Genomic DNA, 27,711 nt, shown 5'->3' with positions numbered 1-27,711 from the left:
AAAGAAGGTTCCTTCATTTAAGTGGAGCCAATCTATGCTGAATCACCTACTTCAACGTCCAAAATCCGCTTGCTCTAAAAACAGCCTACGTGTAGCTCAGAGGACAAATTCGGCAAGATGTGTGAAGATTCCATCTGAAGAATTGTCAATCCAGGAGCCAGTCGACGCGATATAGATTTCGTGATTCAAACATAAGTGACGTTACATCTAAGTGTGAGTAAAGCAACTTGCTGGGTGGTTAAGTGTTCAGACAATTATTTGGGAGGTGACGAGGTTGAACTCCTCGCGATGTGCTTATTTCTGATCATTTCCAAATAAGATAAAAAGGGAATACGTTGCTTCTGGGCTTTACAGCACAGATTAGCCCGACGTACAGGACAAAAACTTTTTTAAGAGTACCCATACTTCTGATGCATGGCTTACGTCCCCCTAAGATATACGAGCAAACCGTTGTTTGCCTGAAAAGCTGATGTATTCGTTCAGTGCACAAAAACGCTCATATTCGTTTTTTGCGCGTGCCGTCTTTACAGTTACCTGCTGTTGCATATTCTGTGGCATCACTGGGGCTTAATGGCTGTAACAGCATTGATAAGATGTTCGCCAGTATCGGATAGACAGCGCTGAAAATCTAGATCATGTTTACTAGGGTATCTTGCGTACTTTATCCATGTGCTCACTACCAGTATTTTGTCATTTAATTGCAGAATACTTGAGCTAGCCAGCATTGGCCTCGCCGATCTAGAGTTCTTCTCAGTAGATGATGGAGTGCTGAATCTCTAGCCAATTCGGTGGGCGCTTGAGAAAGCAGATTTCCGGACACCATCGTGCTGAGGAAAATATTTTGCGTGCCCCAGAAAGAATGGTGGCCTCGAATCGTAATTCCATCAACAAATGGGTTCCACCTTCGGTTCACAGAGGGAAGATTTCAAGTTAGACGTTGACAATGTTTGTTTCAGAAACAGCTAATAGTCAGAGAATAGCTGGCGCAGTTACATTCCGTTGTCCACGTTTTCAGACGGTCTTCTGAAGTAATCGGAGCAACTACAAGAATGGTAATTTTTTTTCATTTGGTGAATCAATCCGTAGAGATCTAGACAGAAGGTCTAAACCTCGTAAATGCAATTTTTCTGGGCATTAACTGACACCAGAACCCGTCAGTATTTTATTTCCAGTAACTCGAACCATGCCTAAGTCGCACGAGCAGGCAACTCAAAACCAACCGTTAGCCGGAATTCAAGCCAACAAGTCACATTCAACCCTGGGACCGAGTAGAATCCTCACGCAATGTGCCATCGCTCCAGGCTTACCGGCCAGCCGGAGGGTATAATGAGACAAACCTCAATCTATCTGTATATGTTAGGGCGTGTGATCAAATGTGCCGTACACGTCAACTCTAAGCACCGCCTATTTGTAGATATCGTGAGCGTGTGATACAAATGGTCAACTAACCAGTCGGAAGAAGAAGGACATCGGGAACTAATATCGATTGTTGAAGTTATTTTCAAGAAACTGGCTGTTCAGAAAGCCCACCAAAGTCTTTACGCAGAGTCAGTATAAATTCTTCCACAACATAGGCACGTACGTCCTCGGATGGTTTCGGTGGCAAGTTAGTTGATAGTTCAGGTATGGGAACACAATCTTTGTCTACACCGCAGGGATGATTGACACTTGATGAAAATACAGGCTGGTGGTTTGTACGGCCGGGTCGATTGAGCAAGCCTCCAGTCATTTTGCCACCTGCGATCAATCGGCTTAGCTCTAACGTTGTTTTGACACCAACTAAAATGGCTAGTGTAGGCCAGTTAATAAGTGACTTGCTTAATTCAAGTTTCCTGTGCCTGCATGGAAGTGTAACAAACATAAATCACTAGCGCCGGAATGCCTGCGCGTCATAATGGCCCAACGAACTCTGAATGTCGTACAACTAACAAAGTTAACACACAAGCAGACGATACTGCTGACTTGTAAGGAGACTAGTGCCAAATTCGCATAATTAATCCGCCACTTCAAAGCTCAGCAAATAACAAAAGACAAAAGGGCAGTCAACGGAGAGGTAAAAATCTATCCTAATCGCTGGAAAAAAGATAGTTACTTACGAAATGTTATTTTAGTGTTTGCCTTGCTTTTGTTTTAATCCTTGCTATATGAAATCAAGACCCGAAAGGACTGTGTATGGTCCCGCACCGAAATCAGTCGCCTAGTGGGTAATGTAGAACTAGGAATGTGCGGACCAAACCCAATGCCACTGAAAAGTTACGATAATTCAGGGTTCTTATAATGGCTGGAGGCCCTCGTGATTTTTTGAACTCATTTCGATTCTGTGGGATGGAGTTTCGCTGCGGTTCTAGCGTTACGTGTATTCCACTACTCACCGGTGGGAAATATGAATAAACCCACTTCAGGAGAATATGTGCTACAAGAAACTTTGGATACCAATTTGCGGAATATTGTTATCTGGATGGTCCTCCTTATTGCTTATTTTTTAGGGATTCGTGCCTACATGTTTTGCCAAAGTTCAGAGAACATGCTCAGCCTATGGCGCATTGAAGATATCTCCTGGAACCGTGCCGAAGTATTTGCATTCAAATTAGCAGACTTGGTAACGAGGTCAGCAATAAACTCAGGGTTGCGAAAACTCCCACTTGCTGTTGACAAAAATATTCAGTAAGCGAAAGACGCGAAAACTTATTATGAGAATAAGATGACCACTTCGGGCAAGCTCTCAATGACACTGACAGCCGGGTGACGTAAGACAGATTAATCATTGTGCTGTAAGCAGTATGCGATAAGAACATTTTCTTGGCATTCGTTGTCAAGTTCGTTTTGTATCCTGCCATATGTGTATTGTTTACACTGTTCCAGCATCACATTTTACAAGCCATGTGTTCTAAGGTTTGCTCCAGCTGAGATTCACTTGTTGTCACTCACCTGTTGTCACTTGTTGCACAACTAATTCAAGGTAATTCAAGGTAATTCAAGGTTTAATGGTCTAAAAAGCAGTTAACTTTACAACGACCGTAGGGTGAACGTATATATATAAAGGGACGCAAAAATATGCGTAATGTTTGCTGAGTATCACATAGAGTTAAACAGTTCCAGATTCGGTTTGGACATAAAATATGCATCTAAATTGTTCTTGAAAATGTTTAAACTTGGCGAATGTACAACGTTGGGAGGTAGGGAGTTCCAAATGAAACATACACGGACCGCAAAAAAGTTCCGTCGACAGTTCACCCTCGAGTGAGATACCGCGAGCGAAAAGTCATGCCTCCTGCCCGTTCGTGGTATGTCATATTTATCGACAGTTAAATTGCGCGCACACCTGGCATTCGTTCTACTGAGTTTGTATCTAGGATGGCCAAAGAGAACAATACTGATCGTGAGAATGCTCATGTAATACATAAGACGCTTCCAGAGTAGAAGACAAGCGTTTGCCACTCAGCCATGCACGTTTTAATTCAAAGCGCTTTTGGTTTGCTGTTTAGCTAAAGTCCTTGTGTATACTCCACCGGGGCAAAGTAGTTGTATGGCTTAATGTAGCTTTATTAGTCATGGTCTTGCCTACTTGATCACAAGATCCCATCAAGTGCTTTTGATCAGATTTGGTCTCCCGTGCACACTACGTCTTCTGACACTGTTGGCGACGTTATCGACCAGGTGGATACAGTGAAATCCCAGCCTCTTCACAAACGGTTCGCAAGCAATCAATTATTTATCACCACTCAGGAGGGACACCAAATTCAAAGATGTGAAATCCAACAACAAAGTGTTAGGAGTCACTGATCTTGAAAATGCAACGGCACGTCTAAGTTATCCGGAGTATAACGAAGAGGTGCAATGTGGTGAGCGCGAGAAATCCAGTGGCGTGTTTTTTCCCTTGCACTTTAATCCTAGACGTGATTTACAACTGTTTCATTTCATATAATCATAGGGATAGTGTGTTTTGTTTAGAAAATGTACCGAAAAACCTCAAATACCGGAATAATGGAAACACGAGGCGGCCTTTGTGCAAGACATTTAGTTGGAGAACATCAAAAACGAAAGCCCCAGCTGAGATTCGGGTGAGTATCCCATGGTTTGCAAATGAGTGTATTTTGCGCCGATTTTTCTGTGGTGTTGACTGCAAACCTGAGTAATCTTTGTTGAACCTTGTATTTGAAGAAATACATTTCACTCTGGTTCATCTGACAGACTTTAAAAAACTCACGCTCCACTCGGTCCAAAGAACCACCATCAAAATGCGTGATTTTTCCCTTTTCTTGGATAAATTTTCTGTTTGCAGGCAACTTAGAGACAGAGGGGTTTTGATCCAAGCAATGTGATTTCTCGCTTTGAGAAAGAGCTGCGTTGTTTCAGCTATTTGGCTATTAAAAACACGTCAGCTTTTACTCCAAACAACTTCATGAAGTGGGAGACTTACCGGGCACTATGCGAGTCATTTGGAGTGGCCGTTTAGAGATCTTTTTCTGAGTTCAAAAATAAACAAATATTTCGTGAGGCGCGCATTGATGATGATACCCAGTAAGTGTGAAACATCTCTACAGTGTTTCATGGATTTGCAGAAAAAATTGGCTTCACACAGAGAACAAAATTCTCAATAAAATACTACGGTTTCCCTTTATATTATAGATTAAACTTCAGATTCGTTTCTACTGAGGCAACCATGTAGATACGCAGAAGACCCATGAGAAATGGGCTTGCACTTGCAACGTGGCTGAATAAACCCAATTTTCTCGTTCTCGATGGACAGAAATACTATGTGTAAGCCCAAATGTTCGTCTCAGCTAGCAAGTCTATCACATGCTGTAGTTTTGGAAGGACCGCTTCCGGAAATGGCTTCTTGACGTTGTGTTCAATGAGCATCCAGTTGGCAGTTCACCATCAGCAGCCTCAATCCCTCAGCGCAAGTAATCGCCTGCTATAGTGATTATTTCGGTCACGCCACTCTCCACCGAGCTGATGTCACGCTTCTAAATATGGACATATTTCACCTGCAATAATACCTATACAAATACCAAACAGTACCCCCAACGGAGAACATAAGTGCCTGCTCACGAAGTGCTGTCAAGGGTTTCGCCTGGCCCCGACTCTGTAGCAAGACTGAGCTCAGCCAATGGCAAGTTATTTGGTGTTGACTAGCTAAACACAAATCAGACAGAACTCCAGACAGGTTTTGTTTTGGAAACCGAACTACCTTCATATTGGTCTTTAAGCACATGCCATCAGACCAGACGACAATTAGGTACGTAAAACCATGACTAACAAGTAAGTTGCGACATAATGTAGACAGTTTATGCACGAACTGGTGGTTTTTTCAGAAAATGAGTGGTGCGCAACTCCTGGGTGAGCTCTGAATGAAAATACACGCAGCGCACATCCTTCGTCACCCTCCCACTCATTCCAACAGACAAACAAACAGGCGGCGAGCACGGAATGTTATTCTGAAGCGTTGCAAACTAAAACCACTCCTTCATTGTCTTTCCAGTCATTTCACTAGTCTGATTCGCTTCACAACATCAAATACTTGTTGCGCAAAATCTGATAATTCCTTTCATTAAAATTAACGCCATGAATGTCTCTCATATGTTGCACTAAACTACGGCGTCGCCTTTTTGGAATATTCGAAATGGCTCCCACCAGTCGCTTACAAATTAGTTCTGCCGTAGATTTCACATATTTTCTAGAACATGTAGACTATTTGTGCAATCTACCGTGCTGTCTGAAGTTTATGTTTATTTCTAAGCTTGAATCCAGCCTCTACCCTAACACTTCTAGAATACTCAAGTGAGTGCTTCAACAATGTAGCTGAACAGTATTTTCACGCACTCAGGATACTGTAGGCTTGTGAGAGTTATACTACTTATATTCTTTCAATATCCAGTAAGGGTGCAACTGAAGCGATGGTGATCAACGAACTCCGACCTCTCGGCTAGTGGTTTGAGCATCTGGCTCTCTGGCCACGAGTGGCTACATCTTGTAGTTTCATAAGGTACGAACCAGTGATGATTACTGTTAAGGATGAAACAACTATCTTGTGCTTCTCGGCTTTTGAACATGACTTCACTCATAGGAACGAATCCCCAGTGAGAAAGGATAACAGCATGGTTTTAGCTCCGTTAATAATGTTTTCTGGCTAATGACATGTTAACTGTTTTGCGAAATATACCGACAATTACTAGTCTTACGTTCTTATTCGCATACGTGCAAACGGATGTTTCCGTGTTGACACCAGTAGTGAACCTATCTTCCTTTTAGATACTATGCCTTCCGTTTCAACTTCTGAAGCGCCTTTTGGATCAGTTATTTAGTACGCTGCTGTATTTCCACCTGGATTGTTTTCTTGCACAAAACACTGTGTGGCAGGGAACCTACGCCGTGAACCTACGCCACTAAATGTTGCGTGGAAAGGTCCGCCAACGTTTTGTAGGCTTTTCTTGTTGATGCGCTGTTTACGGAGTGTCGCAATTCACACCGAGCTATGATGAAGTTCAAAGGGTGAAACGTGGATCTCTGAGTATCTTTGCTGAATCATTGGTGAGAACACCCTCCATACAGACGCAGAATAACCTATCGCTTGTTATACCGATTATCCTTAGAAGAATGACTGCTCCTGTTCCCGTCATAGGTAAGTGAGAAGCGTCATCATCAGTGACGTGCACGTCTTGGTGCCCGTGCGCACACATTAGCTGCGTCAGGACCATATCGGTCAGATTAGAACGATGCCCATAGAGCCGACACCAAGTATGCGAGCAAGAAATGATCTGTTTGGTACAATAAATGAGACAGAGAGGAGAACGAAATTATTTCAGGCACCCTACTAATCACAGCTCTTTTGTAGACTGGGTGATCAACAGGTCGTTCCCCGATATACGTTCCACCACCAACGTCGCCAAACATAAACAGTGACACATTTAAACGTTAGACCGTTTATCAGTCTTTTTTGCCAAGTCAGTGAACTGGTACACTTTCACTGTCAACACAGGAAGCAAGAGAATATTTTCCACGAAAACAAAGTGTGAGATTGCGCAAGCGAAATTCGATTGTCCCACAAGCGGTTAATTTGTTGGAGCTTAGCGTCCTTAGTTTCCCTTTCCCTTATATACTCAATATGTCGGTTGAAACAACATGCAATGCATACAGGTGGGGCCCCGTAAAATTTTTTTGTACTTCTTGAATTTTCGACAAACAGTTTTCAACTACGACGTTCTGTTTCCGGCTTCCAAGTGTCATCCATAGCAGTCCATTGGTTTATTTGCATTTGAACTCCAATCGGTTGGCCATGGGTCAGTGGGCTGGTTCAACCTGAACGCATAGAGCACCTGTTTTTATCACTCAACTCACCCGGAAAGGTTAATCGATCTCTCACAACTCTGTCCGCTTCAGTATGAACAGCACACCCATGGCCACCTGACCAGTGGATTTTTTCTCCCCCAGTTGACTGGTTACACGACCACATAAATGCGTGGGATGACGCAAAGGTTTACGAGAATGATCATTTACGTGTCGTGTGACTACTCGGTGGGTGATATTCGGTCAGTTTTAGTTGACGTAGATACAGATGACAAAGGAATCAAAAAATAACACAGAACACGCAAAACTAACGCAAATGGTTGGAAATTTCTTCTGAATGCGTGGGTCGGAGTCACAAAAGTGGATGGCAGCATACTCGGCCATGTTTGGAGATGTTCTAAGCATGAATATGAGCAAGCATTAGACCTAATGTGACATGTGACATTAAATTTAACCACAGGCGCTTATGCCTACTTGCCTACATATTTTAAATTTCTCCACAAAAGTAACTGAAACGCTTTAAGTTTTAAGTAGCTGAGCGCAATTTCTCCTACATGCAGATATTCTAAATTGAAGAAAAAGTGTTGAACTACCCTGTTGCGCTCCTAATATAACTGCCGTCACTGATCTCAAAGTCAGATGAATTTTACTTGAGTATTGGAACGTCTTCCTCTTGAATGTTATACTGATGAGTGGAATAAAGCGTTTACTTGATTGTTTTGACGGAATACACCCCTTCTTCTACTAATATTCGAAGAATCACGATTATACTCAGCGATCCCCACAATTGCTACGTCAAGTTCTCACGGCAGATTTTGAAGTGACGTTCAATTCACAATCATTTGGTTGACAAGAAATCGGTAGGCCACTCAAAGCGTTATAGCTAGATGTATGTATATCTGCGCACACAGTGCGCAATATGCTACTATATGAAATGTTTGGGTATTCAGATTATTTTAGGCAGTAAAAGTGGTTCACACTGCATGCACCTAGATGTATGCATATCTGCGCACACAGTGCGCAATATACTACTATACGAAATGTTTGGGTATTCAGATTATTTAAGGCAGTAAAAGTGGTTCACACTGCATGCATTTGAAGAACGTCGGATGAAATGCTTTATTTTCACTACAGGCGTTCTAAGATTCCTGGTTTTCTCACAGGAATGACCACGCCGAACGCAAAATTCCTTAAACTGCCCTCGTTCCAAGACTATTGTAATCTACTTCCCTTTTGCTTTGAGATTTTGTAGCCTGTCGGTACTTTAGCATCAGTGTATTAGAAATAAACCAGGTGCTGCTATTTAGTTCCATATTAACTCCCGATTAAACCTCTCCTAGCAATTTTTATTCGTCAGAGTCAATGGTTCGTAACAGCTTCATATTTCCCAACGAACCCTAAAAGGTTACTTTTGTTACACCACAGATAACGGATAAAATGAAGTTGGCTCCTTTTATTATGGAACGTGCAAGTTCGGAAACTCTCACGTCTTCTTCTGAGGATAAAAGGACCACTAGAAGCAGTGATTCCAGTTGACAGTTTCTGATTAGCTTCGGTGTGTTCATTAGTATCCACGCTCCCATTCTCCTCGTGAATCAACACACAACGGGATTTTTTTTACCAAAGAAACCAGTGCTGTATGATCTTACGGGTTTTGCGAAATACCGAGACCTCCATAATGGTTGACTATTGTCTTGATTACACACTGTCAGCTCTCCATAAAATGTTTCTCAACATACTCAGCAGTGGCCACGTCCTCCTTGGGCAAACCAGATTATGCATGTCGCATATATATTCTTATACATATTTTTCGATTTACAGTGCAAATCCACTCAACTTTCCAATACTCTGTTTCATCAGATCTCTTGGTTGGTGGCAATCTTAGACCTCGGGAACTACATTTTTCAGCCCCGCAGGCTTATAATATTTTATCATATCTTGTCGCTGGCCTTCAAATGCGGTATTTAAGTTTTATCATACACTCAAGCCGTAACCTTGTGGGTATAAGTGTGCACAACTCGCCAAAATATCTGGATAATGCAAGTACTGCCTTGTTCGGCTTCAGTGGGGAGTTAATGCGAGCAGATGAAGTTTTTTTGCGGCGCGTCTAGCCGATGCAGATTGCAAGCTGTATACACTAGCAAGTTACATAAAATTTCAATTACTCACGTAGGATTTTGATTAGTAGTTCTCTTTCAGTTGACAGTAATCACTGCGGTCCGAAGACTTTGGCACGTAAACGCATGTGATGGGAACTAGACACTGCACAAATACATGTGACAGTTAACTGTAATGCAGCTTGAATGATCCAGAAATATAATTTTTTACAATAGGTCTTCCTTTGGTCCACTTCTGTATTCGTGTTTACTAGAACAAAACCGTCGCTGATGAGTACAGTAGGCTTGATGGAAATTTGCTTTGGTGTTCACCGATGATCGTCAAAGCTCAAATAACTGACGAAATTCAAAGGACTTCAACGAATGCCAGCTATGACGATGTACGGTCAGTTCCAAAATTGCCGGAGATGGTGCGTGTCTTTTCCCGTCTGACAAGCCCAAAAATCGAGAAACAGTCGAGTACTTATCAAAGACTTTGGAGCAATGTTTTGAGCAGTACTGCCTTGAATTGCGTTCATTGGGGGCTTCAGTTTCAATAACTACGTAACGTTTTGATGATTGTTTTCCAAGATTGGGTCTGAAGATACAAGGCTGAAACCTTTGGCAAGGGAGATCAATACTCATTCAGCGAGTTGCCCAGTTGAATTCCACTGATACATGTATAGGTGCAATACTCAATCAACCACCTGAGATTATGGTGCGATGCCTCTTCAACTAACATTTATGCGGTTGAAAGTACATATAATTTCATTGAAATTGCATTAAAGATGTCCTCTTTGAAGATTCAGCCTCTGAAGCCATTTTTTGCATGATAACGCTTTTGGTTGGTTAACTGAAGCCTCAATAAAACTCTTGGACGCGACCATCAGAGGGCCCAAGTGAATTCGTCTATAATTTGCCATCTGCTTGGCACTTCTCTTTGCCGGTGCACTGTATTGAACTGTTATCATCCACCTTCGTAACTCAAAGAGCATAACATTGTTCGTTCATGGTACTTGCCTGCTGTTCAGCTTATCACTCTAGCCAAATAATGGATATTATTAATCTGGTTAACTTAATAAAACATGCCTCCGTAAAATTCATTTCCACAATCATCAGCACATTACCAATACAGCGATACTACTGAAAAAGTTCCAGCAGGAAGAGTTTAATGAATATCAGAGAGTTTCACATCACAGTCTTAGTAAATAACAGAAGTTAAACTGGTAAGCTCAAGACCGCCATGGGGTATTGTGGCCCATGTGTACAGAACACCCAGCTCACTTACTTTTATGCGCACCACTGATTAGGAAAATCTCCCACGGCCTCCACGTGCAAAATGCCAACTGGATAGAGCGAAGTGAATTACCATTCGCCAAGTCACTCTGTTTTGCTATCCACTTCACAAATGATATATATTATTACTCTTCTCACAGACGCCTTCATGAGCAATGATATTTCTTTGGAATATAAAGTTATTGAATAAAGTCGAAGATATTTCCAATACCAGGTTTCTCCTGTAGTCATCGTCGATTTCTTCGATGGAAAATAAAAACAGGGGTGATACGAGAGATTGTTGGGACTGTCACAACTGAGAGCAGCTCGTTACCACTCGCAGCATCAGTCAAACGGTTTATGGCAAACAAAAAACACTACAAAAACGCAACCCTCAATTAGGAAGATGTAGTGACAGTATTTACCTTTGCTCAATTCTCGGTCTGAACCTTACAACCTTGCGTCCACGTCAAAAACAACCACCAAATGTGCGCAACGTATACTAACGCCCAAAACGAAGTGAAGAAAACGTGAACTGCGCGTCGTTTAATAGTCTAAGCTAGTCTAGCCAGGTCTAGGTACCAGGAAAATACTTATTAGAAGGAAATATTCTGCACATACTGCTGATGACAGCTTGATAAGAAACAGCTCTGTTAATGCTGAACGTGTTGTCATAGTGAATGCAGCAGCAAAATGTCGAAGTGATGGTGGCTCGGATTAAATTACTGAATGTTAATCGGGTTGGAGCTTAGCCATTTGCCAAGTCGAATCGGCAGACAAACTATAAAAAGCACAACGGAATGGAAGAGCATATCAGCGCCCAGTCACAAGGTTCAAGTAGAAAGAAATCGATTTCGGAAACAGAGAGGACTAGTTTGGTAAGCTACATGGGACGAAATTTCGGATACTTATGAGAGGATGCGAGTAGCTATTGAGGATTTGAAGAACTGTATCTATGACAACCTTGGTCTGATCATGCGAAGGACGGACTTTAGACTAAGGCTACCAATTCGACCGGTGTTTAAAGGACAGTAAACAACGTGCCAGCTTATCACTCTAGCCAAATAATGGATATTATTAATCTGGTTAACTTAATAAAACATGCCTCCGTAAAATTCATTTCCACAATCATCAGCACATTACCAATACAGCGATACTACTGAAAAAGTTCCAGCAGGAAGAGTTTAATGAATATCAGAGAGTTTCACATCACAGTCTTAGTAAATAACAGAAGTTAAACTGGTAAGCTCAAGACCGCCATGGGGTATTGTGGCCCATGTGTACAGAACACCCAGCTCACTTACTTTTATGCGCACCACTGATTAGGAAAATCTCCCACGGCCTCCACGTGCAAAATGCCAACTGGATAGAGCGAAGTGAATTACCATTCGCCAAGTCACTCTGTTTTGCCATACACTTCACAAATGATATATATTATTATTATTCTCACAGACGCCTTCATGAGCAATGATATTTCTTTGGAATATAAAGTTATTGAATAAAGTCGAAGATATTTCCAATACCAGGTTTCTCCTGTAGTCATCGTCGATTTCTTCGATGGAAAATAAAAACAGGGGTGATACGAGAGATTGTTGGGACTGTCACAACTGAGAGCAGCTCGTTACCACTCGCAGCATCAGTCAAACGGTTTATGGCAAACAAAAAACACTACAAAAACGCAACCCTCAATTAGGAAGATGTAGTGACAGTATTTACCTTTGCTCAATTCTCGGTCTGAACCTTACAACCTTGCGTCCACGTCAAAAACAACCACCAAATGTGCGCAACGTATACTAACGCCCAAAACGAAGTGAAGAAAACGTGAACTGCGCGTCGTTTAATAGTCTAAGCTAGTCTAGCCAGGTCTAGGTACCAGGAAAATACTTATTAGAAGGAAATATTCTGCACATACTGCTGATGACAGCTTGATAAGAAACAGCTCTGTTAATGCTGAACGTGTTGTCATAGTGAATGCAGCAGCAAAATGTCGAAGTGATGGTGGCTCGGATTAAATTACTGAATGTTAATCGGGTTGGAGCTTAGCCATTTGCCAAGTCGAATCGGCAGACAAACTATAAAAAGCACAACGGAATGGAAGAGCATATCAGCGCCCAGTCACAAGGTTCAAGTAGAAAGAAATCGATTTCGGAAACAGAGAGGACTAGTTTGGTAAGCTACATGGGACGAAATTTCGGATACTTATGAGAGGATGCGAGTAGCTATTGAGGATTTGAAGAACTGTATCTATGACAACCTTGGTCTGATCATGCGAAGGACGGACTTTAGACTAAGGCTACCAATTCGACCGGTGTTTAAAGGACAGTAAACAACGTGCCATCTTGAAAAAATCAATGACACAGAACTTCTTATGAAAGCAAGATGAACTGAATATATGTGAAAAACGTTTTGTAAACGTGCTGCGATAGTTTTGTCTGTGGCACTGATAAAAAGGCCTTATTACCAGAAGTAGTGACCGACACCGCGTGAAAACCGGTGTGTGTTTGACACTACTGGCATTCGTGTATAAACTCTCTAAAATGCCAGGTTTAGAGTGAGACGGGTGACGAGTGGCAGTGAAAATCTGGAATTTTACTATGTAGAATTGCGTGCTTCATCAAAAGATATTCGGCAAGAGGCAGAGCGCTTCGCTGCAGATATTTGCCAAGCCGTGAGGCAGCAAACTGCATCCGCGAACTGGCCAGAGAAATTTTTTCATCATTCCCTCCCATAAAGCACTTATTAACCGTAAACTGACACTAGGGAAGAAGCCACAGCTTCAAAAATGCAAAGTGCTAAAAATTGGGTGAAAATTACTTCTTCCCATAGGTACTGTACCGGGGGGATTTTTCACTTACTTTATCGCTTCAAACAGAGGATAGCTGACCAGCATTAGGAGACATAAAAGCATCGATTATTCTGGAAGTAATGCTCCTGTGGAGCCTTAAACAGACTTTTATTTCAGTGGAAAAGAGGAAGTAATCCCGATTGACGACCGCTTCTATTTGACCGAACGAGTGGTTTCGCACGTGTCACGTTAACCTACCGTCCTGAATTTTTTACACCCTGGTTGGCACGATGTTGGGGGCTTAATTTATATGCCTGTTTCATCTTCTGGTGACCAGAAATTGCCATACACATTTGCGCTCCAATGGGGCAAGCTTTGAGAGGCATTGTGAACAGCTATGCGTCCATTTTTATTGATTCCTAGTCCGACAAACAAACAATTCACTGCACTTTTGTTGCAGATACAGAATTTAGGGCTTGGTTATTACATAAATCGCTCATTCCAGAAAGCATCTCTCCTGCAGTTGTGACCGATGTGAAAAGTTGAATGACTGAGGCGGATGTGGTCGAATATTTGAAAAATGGCACTCCCCGCTGTCCACATATTGTGTGGTGGCACACGAACTCAAAAGGCTTAGTCGATAATTTTTTGTTCACACTTTCAATAATGTAATAGAATATATTAACTTTCTGACTTTGATAGACTTACGATGGAGTTTTGCAAGGCTGTTTTGGTTACTGAGGATAACAATTCTGAAGAACCCAGTAAATTCAGGGCTATGATGCAAAATCTTCGGCGCCCAGATTCTGCTTGAGTTGGATATCGTCGAAGTAGTAACGCACCGCTTTCAAAGAATGCAATGCTGCGTCCATTCTGTGCATCGAAAGAGCGGTAATTGTATTTTACATATTGAACCGGGTAGTACGACCACCAGCCAACCACAGATACTGCCCATGCGCATAATTTAAAGTGTAGCAGAGGTGACGGTTGAAGCTGGACTGCATCCTCTACTCTTTTTCGTGTGCAAGTATATAGTTCCTGGCATTAGAAATTGTACGTGGAATTATATGTACCCATACATGTGAGCTTGTGGTTGCTTTAACGACTTTTGTCTAAGGACATTTTGATTGTCACTGATCTCCGCGGTCGTGTTAGTTGTTTGTACATAAATAGAATTTTAGGTGCACCTCTGGTTTTGGTATGTATTGCTTTTTATTCGTTTCATCATTGCTGGCCTATCAAAGCCTCCTTCTTTTCTCTTGGTAACCAGACATGCGGTATTGTATATCCAAAACTGCTATCATTTTGTTGCATTCAAACACGTCGCCGTATTTGCCAGCCGAAATCAGACAATAGTCAAGCTTAGCCAATAAATGAAGCTGAATATTTCTTAAAAAGAATATTACTTCACTCACCATATCGTTCGTGTTCACCAAAACCTGAATCCAGTCTCTCCTTACGGGGTAGCTGACCCATTGAAATCCATTGACTTGATATATGTGTAAAAGTGAATGAGTTCGCGGGTATGGCGAGAAACTAATGAAAAAGATGATGTTATCTTAAACGGGTTGCAAATTTTGGAAGCTTCTCCGTGAAAACAGAACACAGGAGGCCATTGAAGCTTAAGAATGAGTTTCAGCATTTATTCACTAGCTGCTCACGATATCCGGTAGATAGCCCTAACGGAGTCCGACCCTGTGAATCAATGAATTTTTCACAAAACCGTTGCGTTTACTGCTTTAATCTGGTTTGTTTGTGCAGGCTACACTCCAGCGCGTTTGTCAGGTATAGCTACCAAATTGACATATCGATCCCCATAAAATTATAATCCATCAGTGCTCGTAAGCTGAATGAGAGCTCGTATTCATGGAAATTTTTTTGGCTTCTGATGTAAATGGCACGTAGGTTCACGAGTCCGAAAACGGAATTACCTTAAGCCAAATGAGCCTAAAAACGGCGCAAATGCGCTTCGCAAGCCACCGAAAATTTTAAGTAGTTTATAATCTTCCAAGAAAAGTGCTTGTTAGTAATTATAAACAAAGATTTGGTGCAAGAGTGAATAATTCTCCATAGGGATGGCCAAGGCCTCTAGTACTGTTTTTAAATATTGCTGAAAAGTGCTAGACGTTCTGGTATAAATCAGAAGCAACATCTCAAGCCTTATTTGTTTTACTAAGCTAACATTTGATAGAAGTACCACCTAGAGCATCAAGCAGCTCAGCACAGATTATGCGAGCTCGTAGGAGCTCCTGTACCGCTAAAGACCCAACTCTTATTTTAAAAAATAAGATATGGTTAAGAAACCAATCTGAGATTGAAATCGAAAGAAACCACTGTTGGAATGGGACGCGCACCAACGTACATATCAGGGGAGAATATCTCAAGACAGGTCAACCTATCTTGACAGGACACATTCTAATGCAAGCGCGGTGAAATCCTCTCCCCCCACTTGATTCTTTTCAGCATAATATCATCATGCCTTTTTCAAACAAGTTGGACAAAGCTACATTATCCGAGGTGGACGCTAATAAAACGTGGAATCAGGTAAAAAAAATTCAAGTTCTTCTGAGGTGGGGAGGCACGATAAAGTAAGCTAAAGTTTGTGGTCGTAGTAATATAGGCGCGTCCGTTGAGAGGAAATTTTGGCTGTGATTAAAACAGTCTCTGTGATGACTAACAATAAATGCAATATGGTATCCGGAGGGCGCCGATAGGGTAGAGCCGCAATCTGTCGGTCTGCTAAGAGACAGCAACGGGTTTGCAGACTGGTAGAAGACAGCCTGGGACCATTGGCAACTAACACATCTAGCTAGATGAAGGGGCTCTCTATTATTATATCTGTGCAAACTGAGTTATGCCGAAGCTAGTAGAGAAATTTGTTGAGTGACCGGAAGTTATTTTTTTTTCATATGAGCCAACTTTTTCTGATTCACTATAAATGTGCCATCATCTTTCGCCTGGGATTATGTTCGTGTTATTTAGCCGCCGCGTTTGTGTTCTATTACAAAGCTCTACTAGTAACGATTTTCTCATCTGCGTGTTTCGAAAATTGACGTAAACATTCTTTTCACTTTGGTGAGCAATAAGCGCTCCTGATCCCCGGAGGTCACAGGCTGCAACGGATACAGGCCTGAAAACTTGTTCTAACGACGAACTCACTCATCTGAAAAATAATCAGGCTCGAGCAAAATTCCTGGAGGTTAAAATTGCCTTCTTGATCCAGGGCACGCGAGCAAAAATGTAGTCGATAGACTGCTGTCCTACGCGTAGTCGGTGAAGATGGCTGTGAAACGCTGTGACAAATGTAACCGATGGCAAGACCCGGCCTGCACAAATGCTCTTGCAGGCGCGCTGAATATACCGCTGACTGAAAGCGTTGAGTAAATACTTTTGCGCATTGCCGAAAACCGTCATCCGTCAGCAGGTGCTACCGAGAAGAAGCAAGCCTGGAAAGAAAAGACCAAAATCTGTCTACAAGCGTACAACTTCATTGCCTTGCAGAATGAAATACCAATTACTAAGCTCCTGCAACACACCCGCCAATGTGCGTAAAGCAGCCGAAACTTTCCAACAATCACTCGTGCTCGTAAACCTGGAATATCTTCAACGGAGAGAGAAGAATGGGGCCACAAAGCGACGCTAACGGTGGAGTGAAGAGCACGCCTGCTTGGAAATTGTAAAGGATGAAAATTTGGACAGTATCTGCTGGCTTCTAATCTGGCCACCGTTTCTTGTCTTCACCAGCTTTCCTGGCAACATCAGGTGCGAACACAAGATACGGTTTATTTTCAACTATTACAGCGAGGTGCACACTAGGAACATGCTCAGTTTTCGTTTTATTTGCCCATGAATCCGGGTGACCTACTAATCGGAGATGTCACAAGACAATTCATATCCCTTCCGTGATTATATAGGCCTCACTTTAAAACAGGCAATTTTTGAGGGACTTCAGTGGCACAGGTGTGTGTGAGCGCAATGAGCTTCTTGAACGGCATACCCACATTCCAAAAGGCCATGTTCACTACAGCGGAGGAGGCTTCACTCCGTTTAAAAATGTAGACAATTTGAAGAAGAGAACCACCACATGGAGCCTCAAAAGGTCCTGAACACGTTTATCTAGTGCTCATCAAACTAACAAATGTGCTATGGAGGAGAATGCTGGCCTCTAGTCCGACGGATACAAGCGAACAAGGGGTATTTCACCACCCTTTATTCCTGCAGCTCCGGACAATAAGCTTTCCAATACGATGGAGCCCTGAAATTTGATTTAACATTGTTCCAGGTACAGCGTGAATATCATTCAAAGGTACGTTATTCCGCGCATTGCCATCAGAAATGAGATGAGGTATTTATTATTGGTGTAATGGGAGCTTTGAAGAGATTTTCACCATGTCTGACCCGCTTGTAAGTGGCCAAAATTTTACCGGACCATCGCCAGCTTCATAGACTTCAGTAGGGGACGGGTCTCCTTTGGATCAACCGTTTTGTAGAGTAAACAGGTCACGTATCTTCAGAGGCATTCCATAGTCGATTTGTGTTCTGGGGACGATCCTCGTAGACGTCCCTAGGATATGCTCAGTCAAAGTTTCGCCAACCCTTGGGTTGATAACCTGTTTCACGTGCTAAAAAGTCGATAAACAGCAGGATGTATATCCGTAAGTTTACTTAGGCAAAGTGCACGAAACCACCTGGAGAAAAATAAATTTGTCATGTTCATTTTACGTGATCGGGTGTAAAACGCACTCATGAAGAGAGTAATCTACCGTGATTTTTTTCACAACTGGCTTCAGAACATCTTCATAATATGCATGCCAGGGTTTTTAAACAGACAACACACGAGCCCATTCTTTGCATTTCAGAAGAAAGTGCCATTTTAGTGACTACGGATTCATAAAGTAAACGTCAGGTTAAAGTGCCCGAAACCCGAGAGTTCAGGTCGTCTGCAAAGAAATAAAGGGCTGAGGCGGAGAAGGTCTCTGATGCAAAATGGGAAGAGGAATTACCTTATATTAGGGCCGCCGGGACCTGCAGTTGATTCAACAGAAGTAGGTTGATCATACATTGATTAGAAACATTCCACTTGGGAAGAAATTTCTAGTAAAACCCAGAGTTTTCCGCTGAAATCATATAGGCCACGAGGTTGTGGAACAGTGCGACATATGAAAATTTGTTGTTCGCGCTGGCTTGTATGGATTCGTCGTCGTGGAACACTTCAGCGATAAAAGCGCCTGGCAAATTTGGTGGATCGTTCCAACAAATCAGCTAATGCTGCGAATCCAGATTTCACGCTGCTGTGCCACGGTAATTTATGTATGGTTTTGGGCAAACAGTTTGGGGTTCAAGGTATAGCCGAGAAACCCGGTTCCATTTTGATGTATGCTCCAACCTTCTAGGATACGAGAATGCACGCCATCCGTACCTCCGTTGAGGCTCTTCTTGCATTGATCTTGAAGTCATATGATCCCGAGTTGTTCAGGCAACTGGGGTTCAAAACTGTGAGCCCGCCTCTTCAGGCATTGACATTTGTACGGGTATTAAGTGTTACGAGAACATACTTGGTATACCATCTTTAGTTCACCACATCTTGCAGTAGTTGAGGCGAGGACCAAACGGCGTTGCACACTGTCATCTGAGTAGTTTCGTCCAGGAGTGTGGAGCAAGATTTCTGATTTTCCTCATGAAGCAAGCGTGAGCGATAGGAGCGCCAATAAAGGATTCCACACATTGGGCATGGTGTTAACATCCATAGCCAACAGACCGGCGTGCCTCAAAGCGTAGAGCAGAAGATATAGACCAGCAATGACGAATGCGGTAGCGATATGTAGGCTCATGCCGACGCTTTTGTAATAGAAAATGGCTAGACGGTGCGAAATCCGAATGCCGCCGCTATAACGCAATCGAAGCTTTACTGTACATGCCTACAAATGTTCATCGTACAACCTAACATGTGTCCATCTATCATTTTTTCCTGTCTCAGGTGCACCCGACAAGCCCCAGAAAAGAAGCAATAGCCCGATTGCAGTCTCTTTAAGTGACCTTGAGCTGTTGCTGTACCCATACATGACTTGTGCCTGTAGATTCTTCTTCAATACACGCATGTTGTTGCTTTGCTCTGGTCTTCTCTACTGCATCACCCAATCTGCGCAAATATGTGCTCTGAGTCCCTTGTAGTTCCAGTGATATCAAATGCCTTGTCTTCACATTTCGAAACCGGCGTGTACCGCTATTCCATCCTCCCGAACGTTGAATATCAGCAACTTCATGAAATCCCACGCCATACTGCGGAGAAACACAAGCCGACCCTAGAATCGGGTTCTGAAAGACTGCGCTGTTTTCAAGGTCATCACCTAATGTTAAAGAACGTCTGTCTAATGAACTGTCCTCCATATTATCTGTATGGTTCATTTGTTCAAGTGAGAGAATATTCAGTGTTATCTGCCATGTCGAAATGAAAAAATGCACAATTCGAATGAGGTATTCGACTTGGGATAAACATGAGTCCACTAGAATGGGCAGAATCGGTAAGTAGCTCTGCGGCTGTAATGTTTTATGGAACTTGCCAGAGCCCATATTGTACTTGTGGAGGCAAAATCTGTCGGATTTTCATTCCTGCAGCTAAATTTGTCCTCGTGCCTTGTGATCGACTAGACGGACGACGTATCATGCGTTTTCGGCCCCCGTGATTAGCTGCTCTGAGAAACTACCGCTATATACACGTGAATTTCGATCCCAAAACTCGTACCGGATATCAAGGACGTAAGACTACAGATGGTCGTCTCCCATGGCCACAGGTGGAGCTTTCTGATGCACCGCCTGATATCAGAGTGAAAATAATAATGTCCACGAGGGCTAGTCATCTAGCTACGTGCAAACTTAGTCGGTCATTTCTGACAGATGAACAAACCTAAATGACGCACGTGACTTGCATACGAGTAAAGGCCCTAACCAGCTGGGCGACAAGTCCCCAACAATCTCGGCTGAGAAAAGCCACCTTGCGAGAGCGTACGAGATGAACATTTCAGTCTTATTGGTAGTTTCATTTAGTGGTGGTTGACAAACTGAAATCCATGATTACTTTTTAAAAGGGGCACTTTAGTGGTGACAATCTCGTGGAAGTAGGTCTAGACAACGCCCTCCTTTAGCAGTGATTCGAAGTGCGTTTTTTCTTGTAGCTTCGTGCCCACTGACCTTTAGGCCTGGAGAATTACGACACCTATACTAAATGTATTATGTCTCGTTAAGGTAAGAGTACTCTTAAACTAATGTGCCTTTCAAGAGTCCCCCGAAATTGTCGTCTTCTCTTACCGCTGACTGGCGTTTTTCAGAAGTGGTACTAGTGTTATTCTAATAACTCAAGGCTGTCAATTAGCTCTTGTTTGAAGCCAAAAATACGGGGACACACAGACTTCCGGGGCACATTGCGTTAGAGATCTGTGCCGTTGTCCAAGTCTCTGCTTGTGGGCAGTTTATCAAGCACATCTATGCACTTTCTTTGCGGGCCGGGGCGAGGTATCAAAAATTATTCGATGGTCAGCGGACTGACGTTCGGGACAAGTCTGAAGAGCGGCACCGCACGGCTGGCAAGTTAAACCATCACAACAGCCAACATGACATGAGGCGCAGTCCGTTCCACAGGTGGTCGCTGTTACTCGTCGGTTGATCATAAAGCACACGAAAACCCGAGTCTTTATCCGCAGACCGCCATCTGGTTTAGGGTTTTATCCTCGGCCACCGACAGTAGAAGCCGATAGTCAATCGAAGACATCGAGTCTTCTGGCAGCGGAATTCACCCCTGAACAATCAGCTTCTTCATAAGAGCTATTTTCCTCTGTGCGGAAAAATCAACGTGAATTTTCCATGGACCTTGTATGGCTTCCAGCGTTGGACGTAGGTAGAACGAGTCCTCATAAGAGAAATGGGAGTATAAAACCGATCAAAAATCCGACTCGTAGGACTAGGCTCCCCCAAATGAAATGGTCGCCGCATGTATGTGTGGTGTTTCTGGCTGTGATATTGAAGCTTGTTGCCGACTTACTACTGGTCCACGAGGTTCCCTGAGTAAGTCAACGCCCTATGCTTAAAACGTCATTCCAGCTCTTCGGTCAAACGAAAGCGTGCGCACGCTTGTTTCTGATGGGTCACCTTGGGTGTTTTGAATCTAAGGCCTCGTAACCAGACTGCTGACTACGTTTTTGATTTAAGTAGCTGATGCTAAAGCACTTTCCGAATTCAAAGTAAGTTGAGATCGAACCATTGTGCACAGTTGCCTCCTGGTGGGCGGCCTCATTTAATAGGGTGACCATGAGTACTGAAGATTACTCCTCAAGACATCTAGTGCAGCGCAAATGGACTGAATCTCATCTTACCTCGAGCTTTGAAGAAAACTGCCGCTACCTATCCCCCTATGCGACTAAGTGAGTGTATTGACACCTCTGTTCGTATTTCCAGTTCTATCTACTGTTGGATCAATTGGTGTCCCGTAGTATCAGGAAGAATTCTAATCTGCAATCACGTTCAGCTTGCTCACATAGTAGCCAATAAGCATAAAACTCAGATGGGTAATAGAACGAGCGGGCCGTTGGCCGTGTCGACCATCAAGGCGAACTCTCAGTGGACGCTGCAAAATAATGGTCGTCGGACTGGCATCTTCCTCTGAATGACTTTGTGATGCATGGTGAGGACTAAGCAGAAGCCACTACAGGGATAGATGTCGAAAACGTTCTGGGTATCTGGCTGTCTTCAAACATGCCCTTCTTACTACACCATTAAAAGTTGGCCCATAAGGCAATCGGCATTCTACGGATGACTTGGCGCGTCTTCTCCCGTATTACTCGCACAAACTTCCAAATGCTCTTTGGGGCCCACATCAGACCACTCCTTGAATGTGCCAACCAAGGTGTCTAATCATGACGCACGAAAGATGCAAACCCCATTGAGTGCGCCCAGCTAGCCGTTACGAACATGGTTGCCGGCCTCAACTCCGTGGTCTACGAAACGCGTCTTGCTGAGAATTTAAGGAGCACTGCCACACCCTTTTATCACTTATGCCGTTCAGGTGGACGACAGCCGCTGTCAACAAGAACAAAACCGACGCGGGTACCTTGGGCGAAAAGCTGGATCCTGTGAATCTGTGAATCCGTGACTGGCGGAATCAACAGCCAATCAGCTCCCAGTGTCGGCCTGTTGACGCCTCCAGACACGGATTTCGCCATACGCCCGTTGAGGACGACGCGCTGTACTTGGTGTGTGACCCATTGTGTACGTTCGAAAAATCAAGTGTACCCGGTGAGTTTCCTGCTGCAGAAACTGGCTGGGGAGGTCTTGTGCGAGAAGTGAGCTAATACTCATGGATTGGTACACAGGGTACATGCCACGGTTGTTTTCCCACAACGTCCGCGTGCCCTTTTTGAAGACCTAAAGCTACCTCATTAACGTGATAGTCGGGCTTGAGTGCTGCAGACTACACTGACTGGAACTTCATTCCATAAGGTGTAAGCGTGCCAGGAAGATCAAAGGGGAGCATTTAGACCGAGTCAGACCCCGTGCTCCGAGTAATCGGGCTACCAGGTTGTCTGGGGGTAAAGTCGTACTCTCCTCTGCGGTAAGAGTGCGAAGGTAATAAGTTACTTCCCCTAGGCAACTAGCATGTCTATATTCATGGAAGCAGCGATGCTGCCTTCCATCGAGGAAGGACGGATTAGGAACGGTCGCATACCGATCGCCCAGCGGTTGCCCACGACCGCCAGCGCATTACCTAATACAGTCAAAATACTTTTAAAACCAAAGAGTTTGGTGCCGGTTAAAAGGCACCTGATTTGCGCAGCCGCATCATGAGTGAGACAGTTATGCCCTACTCCCTGATTCCTCAGGTTAAACCAACTTTCTGCGACCGAGGAGTTTAGGCTATGGATTCATCGGCTCCGGGCAGGGTTCCCAAAGAATACCCTATTGCTTGCTGCATCGCGTCCAAACTTTTAAATCCGAAGCTAGGGACAGGGTTTCCGGACAAAAGCTCCACATCCTCTCACCCCCTCGTGGGTCAGACTTTTGAGTCAAACCAAACCCTCTTCCTCCTCATGGAAGTGTCATTTGCCCGCACAATTCTGTGTACACGCATTTACAAACGCCACTGAGTTGACTGGTAGGGTCTTTCATACTTCGTTGACAGGTCATGGTCTGATGTCCTAAGGTTGTGTCGATCCGAAACAAGGCTGGGCGAAGTGGGCCCTACCGGGCGAATGATCCCCTGGCGTGCGAAGTACATGGACTATTCAGCGTAACATGTCCAGTGTGCTGATCTATTGAGGGAGAGTTAACTTTCCAGAAAACCATCTGGCGTACTGATCTGGTGTCTCCGTCGAGCTCGTGAAGTGCGTAACATGTCCAATGTGCTGATCTATTGAGGGAGAGTTAACTTTCCAGAAGACCATCTCGCGTACTGATCTGGTGTTTCCATCGAACTCGTGCAGTGTTTCGAAGGCACCTATGATCAAATGCGTGGAGCCTTCGAACGTCATCCGCCCGCAGTGGTCACACCTCTGCATAATTATGTAATCCACCCTTGACAGTCATGCCGATGTCACGTGGGTGCCGCAAATGTCCGAGATGAGCAAACTCTGCCCTGGTTTTCCCATTTCAGGAAGTGGTTTCGTCAGCGGCCGCTGGGACAGGTAAACGGACTTACCTACTACATCGTATCGTATATTTGGTTTATTTTCTGAGAGGGCATCATCATTCATTACTAAACTACTTTGTCTCGCTTTAGCTCGCAGTGTATGGTTTCTGGGGCTGATGTTTTCTAATCCATCCTTCCTTGGAGAAAGACAGCATCGCTGCTTCCATATTTACCGACATGGTGGTCGCCTGAAGGAAGCACCCTACTACCTTCACTTCTATTGATCAGTACAGCATGGCTTTACATCTAGTCCGCGTAACACGATTTCTTGCAGTACGGGGACTCGCTGTTCTTCATGGGATTTCTTCCGGTTGGCATTTCTGGCGTAAATGAACCTCAAGCAGCTGAGTTACAGCCAGTTGCAGCCGATGGCTGGTTGCTAATGGCGCTCTCAGAAGTCGTCAGAATGTCTACAAGGTTGTCACCGCTTACACTTTGCTTTACTTTGTGTCCCTTTCGTTTTTTATTTTGACGTGAACGCTAGCTAGGGTGGCTTAGACGGAGAATTAAGCTGAGGAAAACACCGTAACTACAGTTGGCGAACAGGAACCCATGGTTTTCAATCGAATTTAATTAGCTCCGTGAATTATTGCAGCAACAACAAAAGCAGTCTGAAGAAGCTCAGCCGAAGCTCATTGAATCACTGACTCAGAGACTGCATATCCAGACAGGAGCAGCCAGTACCGGTGAACCTCTTGCTTTTCCAACCGATTCAATCGCAGCCACCCGCGCATTATAGTACAGCTAACCGCGGTTCAACTCAGTGACGGCAACACTTGAAGCTGATTTAGCTTGCCGAAAAAAGTTCTTGGTGATTCGTATGAACAAATCCCAGTTCGTTTGCAGCTTGATACGGGCTCCGACATCAAGCTGCTCAGTGAACGAACGTGGAAATGAATTGGTAAGACGCACGTGAAACCAACCGAACCTTGGGCCCTGGTGGTAAACTGAAATAGCCTAGCGAGGTTGAATTCTCCATAAACTTCAATAGCTCGACGGCACAAGCCACATGCTACCTGATGTCGTGCCATCAACGAAATCTCCTGGGGATGGATTGGATCGACACGATTAATCTGTTGGAAAGCCCCCTTAATTTTACCCGGAACTTCATGACTGATCTAGGAATCACCCATTTTATTCATTCTCCACATCGCAAGAACCTCTCGTACTCCGTTGGCGATGTTAACCCGTGTTCAATCGCACGTTGCCCAAACTCTTGAATTTTCCCATCATCTTTGTTGAACACCCGTGGTTCAGTCCTATTGCAGCGAGGTGATAAGTCATCCGAGTGCCCACAAGATGGCTCAGCGGTTAGAGTGTGAATTTACTGACCGGAGGGTTCGCGGTTCGAACCCGATCTCTGCCTCTTGACTTCCCCTGTTTAGGCTTGGGCGACCTGGCAGTATCCCAGCACTCGTGCTTCCTTCTGGTGGCATGGCACTTAGCACCTAAATGGTGCTACGGCTGAGCGATTCAAGTGCTAACCGCTAGCAGATGAAGTCGACCTCCTGAATTGCAACCCGCACTGCGCATATTTTACTCATCGAGGCGGAAGAATCGAAACCGTATCCCTTCGCCGTCTAGCTCCAGCAGTTCAGACGACGTTCTCTGTCTGTCTGAATCCGATAGGGACAATGAATATCCAGATATGACTGAAATAGTTGTACGTCAGCCCGACAGCTTTCAGAATATGAACTCTCTCTAGCACCGCTCTCCGAAGACAAACCGAGTTATCCTGAAATCCTTATACAACAGCTACGCGTTCATCCTTACAGTGTGAGAAACAGAAACATCCACTATCTACGTCGGTTCATACATATTAGAATGTGTAAGTCATCATCATCATCGACAGCATGACCTCAAAATGACTGTAATAAGCTAGCACTAATTCTCTCCCCGTCCACTTTTATTCTTTTCTTCACAATTAGGCTTCCAAATAAATCGTGATTGTACGGCAGCCAAGCATCAGTGTTGAACACTGATGGCATTATGTCAGTGATGATGTTTCACCTCAGGGTCTGAGAGTTTCCCAATTGACAGGCGAGGTGTGTGCATCTTGCGCGCCCCTGAAAAGGGCGACGAGGAGCAGCAACGAACAGTAGCGTGATCCGAATCCACACAGGAATTCCAGAGTGAGCGACAGTCAGGGATTGAACCCTGCCACCTGTGGCTAATAACGATGTGGTCCGTCTGTACTGGAGGTTCGCTTCCATGCACGGGTTACCATGTGACCTAGCGGTTTCGGAAGTAAGTGCTGAGAGAAACGGTGTGTGGTCAGTGCACAACTGCAACGCGTTCGCCGTTGTCCGTGCGTCTCGATTTCAGTCCAGGACGACTACCCAATTGTGCCTCAGCGGCGTCAAGTCTACCTACTTGTGCATTGATACTCCCTATAATGGTGACAATATCTGAGCTCTTAGCCAGCCGCAATAAGGTGCTCAAAGTTCCGTAAAAGCTGCCTTTGAGTGTATCACACCTACACTCTGTTGGGACTTTTAGCAGATAAAGTGAACTCGCAGAGATTACCGGTACGTTTACGGGATACTTTTACAGGCATTGCCAAACGAACCGCATGGAGACGACTATCAACGGGCGACCATTTAAACAGAGACCACTTAGTTTGCGGACTTAGAACAGTGCCAGTCCCAGGGACGGCTTCCGAATCACCATAGGTGCGCAACCAGAAGCGAGCGGGAGCTGATAAATAGGTTAGTTCAACAACTGTACTTGGGTCCTAAATCCTCATTCCTGAGTTAAAGCATAATCAAAAGGTCCAGCGCGAACGCCAAATCCGTCTGTTGTCTTTTCGGATGGTGTTCCCGATACAAAATCTGACCTCGTAGCGCATCCACCGGAATTATCCTCCTTACAGTCATGATTGCATGACGACACTGATTTACCCACCAGAATACTTGACTACTACAACGTTTGTAATCTCCTGCCAACAGCGTAGCAGAAGCAACTACAAACAGCGTCACGAATTGGAACGAAATGGCTCAGTGATCAGAGCGCGCGTTTACTGACCGAAAGATCCTCGGTTCGAACCCGACCTCTGCCCCTCGACTTCCCCTGTCTAGGCTTGGGTAACCTGACAGTATCCCAGCCCTTGTGCAACCTTCGGGTGGCATGGTGCTACAGCTGAACGATTTTTTCACGAAGTGCCGAAAGGACGTTGCAGGTGAACGATTATTTACTATTATCGACTTGGAACTAAAGATACCTAGTCATTTTGTCTCTGTCTCATCTACTCATCCGCATTTGTTTACCCAGTGAAGTAATTAGTAATCATCCCAGACCATCATTTTTCACTTACGATTCTACCGTGTCTAGGCTGACAAACACTGTCTACGAGTCAGGCGACGCGCCCATGGAAAATTTTCTCCACGGAGTGAATGTCAATTCACTACTGTTCCGATTCCATACATTTCCTAATTATTGTGTCTCGGTATATTCCCATTTCAGTGTCTCTATTTAATTCTGTTGAAGAATAAACCTTGGTGTCTAATTGTTCGATTTTGTGGTTCTCTTGTGATACATGTTGCAGATAATAATTGGATTTCCAGCTGACAACATCAGCAACCTTCAGACTG

At 44.0% G+C, this 27,711-nt stretch overlaps 3 protein-coding genes across 3 annotated transcripts in view; 1 reads left to right on the top strand and 2 right to left on the bottom strand.

Annotated features, from left to right (window-relative positions):
- The window catches only part of T265_10650 (hypothetical protein), a gene marked incomplete at both ends in the record, with an annotated part of 31,854 nt that extends 13,346 nt beyond the window's left edge, over positions 1-18,508 (bottom strand). The window contains 3 exons of the mRNA XM_009177093.1: positions 4,421-4,466; positions 16,983-17,109; positions 18,450-18,508. Of these exons, the coding sequence (XP_009175357.1) occupies positions 4,421-4,466; positions 16,983-17,109; positions 18,450-18,508 (232 nt within the window). The remainder of the gene's footprint in view (positions 1-4,420; positions 4,467-16,982; positions 17,110-18,449) is intronic.
- Positions 18,509-25,420: 6,912 nt separating this feature from the next.
- Positions 25,421-27,711, top strand: part of T265_10648 (hypothetical protein) — a gene marked incomplete at both ends in the record, with an annotated part of 6,745 nt that continues 4,454 nt past the window's right edge. Inside the window, 5 exon segments of the mRNA XM_009177092.1 lie at positions 25,421-25,466; positions 25,507-25,576; positions 25,622-25,784; positions 25,802-25,897; positions 27,075-27,242. Of these exon segments, the coding sequence (XP_009175356.1) occupies positions 25,421-25,466; positions 25,507-25,576; positions 25,622-25,784; positions 25,802-25,897; positions 27,075-27,242 (543 nt within the window).
- The window catches only part of T265_15223 (hypothetical protein), a gene marked incomplete at both ends in the record, with an annotated part of 5,802 nt that continues 4,486 nt past the window's right edge, over positions 26,396-27,711 (bottom strand). Inside the window, 3 exon segments of the mRNA XM_009177091.1 lie at positions 26,396-26,597; positions 26,602-26,855; positions 27,142-27,324. Of these exon segments, the coding sequence (XP_009175355.1) occupies positions 26,396-26,597; positions 26,602-26,855; positions 27,142-27,324 (639 nt within the window).

This window comes from Opisthorchis viverrini (genome assembly GCF_000715545.1).
Source record: "Opisthorchis viverrini unplaced genomic scaffold opera_v5_391, whole genome shotgun sequence".
NCBI classification, from domain to species: Eukaryota; Metazoa; Platyhelminthes; class Trematoda; order Opisthorchiida; family Opisthorchiidae; genus Opisthorchis; species Opisthorchis viverrini.
The sequence above is the reverse complement of the archived record's forward strand: the minus strand, read 5'-3'. Positions and strand labels throughout refer to the sequence as shown.